General features: G+C 37.6%; 1 protein-coding gene across 2 annotated transcripts; it reads right to left on the reverse strand.

Annotated features, from left to right (window-relative positions):
* Nucleotides 1–4,061, reverse strand: LOC127126436 (uncharacterized). Of its 2 annotated transcripts, XM_051055367.1 has the most exons (8): nt 3,608–4,060; nt 2,878–3,406; nt 2,246–2,378; nt 1,888–2,103; nt 1,592–1,747; nt 838–1,494; nt 650–766; nt 1–560 (listed from the first exon to the last, which is right to left on the reverse strand). In XM_051055367.1, the coding sequence occupies exons 1-8, from the start codon at nt 3,849–3,851 to the stop codon at nt 225–227; spliced, it is 2,388 nt and encodes a 795-aa protein (XP_050911324.1). In that variant the 5' UTR covers nt 3,852–4,060; the 3' UTR covers nt 1–224. The 2 variants fall into 2 exon arrangements, with proteins under 2 accessions (XP_050911324.1, XP_050911323.1); XM_051055366.1 differs by having other exon boundaries at nt 2,878–4,061.
* Nucleotides 4,062–4,327: the final 266 nt, after the last annotated feature.

Below are 4,327 nucleotides of genomic sequence, written 5' to 3' on the forward strand. Positions count from 1 at the left end.
TTAGTTTGAAATGAATAACTTATAAGAGCTCCAAGCTCAATTAGAGTATAAACACAAGTTATTCACAAGCATGAATTGAAAACTTACTTACAAACTATGTTACATATCTAAGATTCATTAGTCCTATTCGAGGCTCGGTCGGACTCTAAATGTCTGCACCTCGACTCAAACTTTGGTTCGCCACCTTGCGAGAGTCTAGTCCATTCAACGAGATTCATCTTTCTTCATAGAATGCCGAAGTTTTTTAGGTTATTCAAAAAGGTTTCTCCGATAATGGAACCAACCTTAACAAACACGCAAGGATAACCTATTGGAGCTTCTATCCATGATTCACTTCCTTGTTTAGAAAACACATTTCCTGTCCATATATGTATCCAACCACTAGTCTCTCCCAATGGAAAATAAGCTTTAACTTTCTTCTTTCCTTTGTCAAGAACCGGCACCACTAGAAACTCAGAACCAACCAAGAATTGTTGATAACTCAACTTATGCACATGTTCATCATCAGGGTAATGGAGAAATAGGTGCCGACATACAGGTAATCCTTTCCGCGCCGCTTCCTGTTTCGAGTAATATAGAAAAAAAAAACAACTTTACATGATTGCTTAGTTAAAAACATATGTGTAAGGATAAGGGAATTCAGAATCACCTTGACTAGTTGGATTCGGTAAAATTTCCATGCTGTGTATATTTTTGCAGTGCGCGCAAAGTGTGATAGAGTTTGATTGTTTGAGTAAAACTGGCTGTTGCATGATGGTTTGTTTCCCTGCTTGCAGAACAAGCATCAGTGATGATTCATTATGAAAAGATATGGCATATTGCAGGTGTTTTACTTACTTCATGAGTGCGGAAGACGGTGGTGAAAGAATTAAGCTCCATCCAACGCAGAAGCAATTCTTGACTTCTTCTGTATTTAACTATAGGTAAGTTAACTGTACAATATCCTCCGATGTCGCTGTGATTAAAGGCATAGCCGGATATTCCGCTGCTAAGTAGGCCGACAACGGAGCTCTTTATTCCGTCATTTGCTTGCCAACTTACCATTTGATCGCCTTCCCAAAACAGCATCCCCCATTTGGGGCTATCTTTAAAACCAGCCCTCAAGAAGAAAACCAAACCGTCGTCTCGGTCTTTGTTCGAATTTTTCAAGGACTTACTACTTTTCCATTCTTCCACAATCTCTCTGTTGATTTTGGCCCATAGTTCTGGATATCTGTTATGAGCTGAAATAGGATCTTCGCCTGAATATAGAACCGCGTCAACGGGAAGGCCTTCGCCAAAATCAGCCATCCATCCTCTAACTCCATCATCCACCATTTCAAGTAGAATCTGCTTGAACCAAGTTTCAGTTTTCGGGTGAGTTAGATCTAGCATTGCCACATCAAAGGCGGTATTTGGAACCATATATGGATTTCCGTTACCGTCTTTCACCAATATGTCTAACTGTTTTGCTTCCTCAAAAAGGTTTCTCTTTTTGTTATCCTTCTCTTCAACCTATAGGATCAGAGCGAAAACAACCGTGTTAGTCACATTATTGCAATAGCAATTTTCCAATAAGTCATAACTTGAAGTGGTTAAAAAGAAGCATTACCGGAGCTAGACAGGGATTGCAATACGTCATAACTTTTATGTTTTGAGCACTAAGATCTTTGATAAGTTCCTTCCAGCCCCAATATCTTTGTTCATCTACTTCCCAATTCCACCAAAGTTGCGAGCCAATCATGGTTTCTCGCTGTCCTACCCAATCCTGCACAGTTTCTATAAGTAAACAACGAGATTTCGCAAATTTCTGAGATGTATGGGTTCAAGTTTTTATTGAAACTACAAGGAAATATTTTTCCACCATTTCATTAAGTTTAAGTGTTGTTGCGATTTGCGATTGATTACCTGTAACCAAAATGCCGAGACAGGAACGTCATAAGTCCTTAATTCTTCCCAAATACGACGTACAGAATTGGTGCCACCCTGCATTCCAACTACAGCACCAGATATGATCCACTCTGGAAGCTCTGGTAGCCTTCCAATGGTTTCTGTGAAACGTTCAATCAGCTCACAAGGTGTGTTCCCATGCAATATCCGTCCTTCAACCGAGTTTCCGTATATCTGCAAGCTCGAGTTTACAGAAAATTGGAAACTACAAAGATAATTTCATATATACATATAAGGATTTTAGTCATGAGTTTTCATATACATAACACATTTTACTAGTCGGCACATTATTCTGTCATAATTTCTGAAACAATACCTGTATCTGTACTCTGTCGAGTTTAGTAAGATCGAAGATGGTATAATCATATCCTTCAAGGTAAAGAGACCTCATTTTTGAAGTCATGTAGAATGGAGAAGGAGCATATGTTGTACTCCAATCACCTCCTGCCCTGCCAATACCTATCAAATGTTATCATTGTGTGGTAAATGGCGTGCAAGACGGGCTACCGCACACGGTCCAAAATTTAATACAGTTAAACTGTGGCTAAAAATGACCTTATAAAATATTTGTCGCGGTTAAACTAAGACAAAATAAAGCCTCTATTTGTTTTTCCACAGCTAAATCGTGGCTAACCTACACATAGTCTCTGAAAACTTAATGACCTCAGAAATCTGAAAACTTGAGATGATTCTAGTTGCAAACAAAATATATACATAGCTTATGATTTCCTACCAAAGTGGTTGGTGCACGGTGTGTGAGGTTACAAACTCCGAGGTCCCGGGTTTGAAAAATTGCATTCTATGAAGCGCGGACACCGAAAACACGACAATGACACGGATACATCACACTGGTAATAATTAAAAAAATGAATAAATTAGACATCACAAGTGTCGAGACAGACACACGTTTTTTCAGAGGTGTCTGCTATAGAGGTTGCATTGACCTACCTGTAACTGACCAAGTTAGCAGCACAAGTGATAGGTTGATCTCCTCTTCCAATACCTTGTTCTTGAACTAAGATAGGCACTCTTTTCCCCTTGAAATTCATGTGAGAAAACTGTTCTCCAAAACCATAAAACCTCTCATTTTCATCACTTGCATAACTCAACCAAATCCTATTGAATTCTTTCGGTTTCGATATTTCCATTTCTCCACTTTCATCCTCCACCGAAGAAACCAAAACAAACCCTCTCGGCCTTGAAAGGTACCAAAACCAACCTAACCTCTTTTTCCTACTACTCATCCTCTTCTTGAAACCCTTGTAAACTCCAGAACCTTCTGGAGAAACCTTATCACTCGAACCGAAGTTGAGTTTCTCAATCTTCACTTGAAATCCAACTTCATGCTTGTTTTTCTGATCAAACAAAACCCAATACCTCGCATAAACAAATGGCCCCTTTGATTCAAACTGTATATTCCCTTCAACTCCATACTTCTGAAACCTTTTGTTCTTCTTACTCATATTGAAAAGTCTCCCTGTGATCAACAAAGTAGGAAACTTCATCTCTTCTGTAAAAGGAAAATCCGCAACTGAAACTTCATATTGGTTAATCATCCTAATCTCATCAATGGTTTGGTGATTACATATCAAATGAACATCTTTATCTTTAACAAGAAATGATCCTCTACTTTCTTCAATCTCAGTGTCAACCACTGCAGCTGAAACAAAAGCCTTACCTGAGATTGTAGACCAAACAGGTCTGTTTTTCTGAGAAAGATGTGAAATTGAGAGATGCCCGCCATTGATTATGGACCAAGAAAGATGAAAATCTTTGCCGATTGAAAAGGTTTGATCCTGTGAAGATAAAGCTTTGGAATTGATGAAGAGAGAGCCTTGAACGTTAGGAATGGTGGTTGGAGGAGAAGGGAAAGGATTGTTGAAACGTTTGTGGTGTTTTTTGCTTATTTTAAGGATTGCCATTTAACAAAAATAATTAAAATAATACTAGGAAAATGTCTGGTTTAAAGTAGTTTATGTTTTTTTTTTGAGATTCAGATTCCTATGATGTTTTTTTTCTCTCTTTCTATATAGAGTTTCTTAGTATGTTACATGTGGAAGAGGATTGAAAAGTCATTTTTGTATGTTTTTATGAGACTTTAAGGTTGGACCAAGCCATCAAAATTGATTGGTATCATATCACAGTTGAGATCTCTTAAAAGAAAATGTTAATTTTGTTTTTGTCCATAAAAATTCATAAATGTGGAAAATTAATTAAACTAAGTTCCATGGATTTGAGTTTAATGTTACTTTCTAACAGTAGGTATGTAACCCAAATATTGAGCAAAATAATGCTTTTGAATCCTCCCTTTATCTTGGAATTATTCTAAGTATGCATGTACCCTTAATGTTAGAAAAAGTTCATAGTTTTCTTCTCTCAAAAGGCATGTGAATGATGT

This window comes from Lathyrus oleraceus, chromosome 3 (assembly GCF_024323335.1).
Source record: "Lathyrus oleraceus cultivar Zhongwan6 chromosome 3, CAAS_Psat_ZW6_1.0, whole genome shotgun sequence".
NCBI classification, from domain to species: Eukaryota; Viridiplantae; Streptophyta; class Magnoliopsida; order Fabales; family Fabaceae; genus Lathyrus; species Lathyrus oleraceus.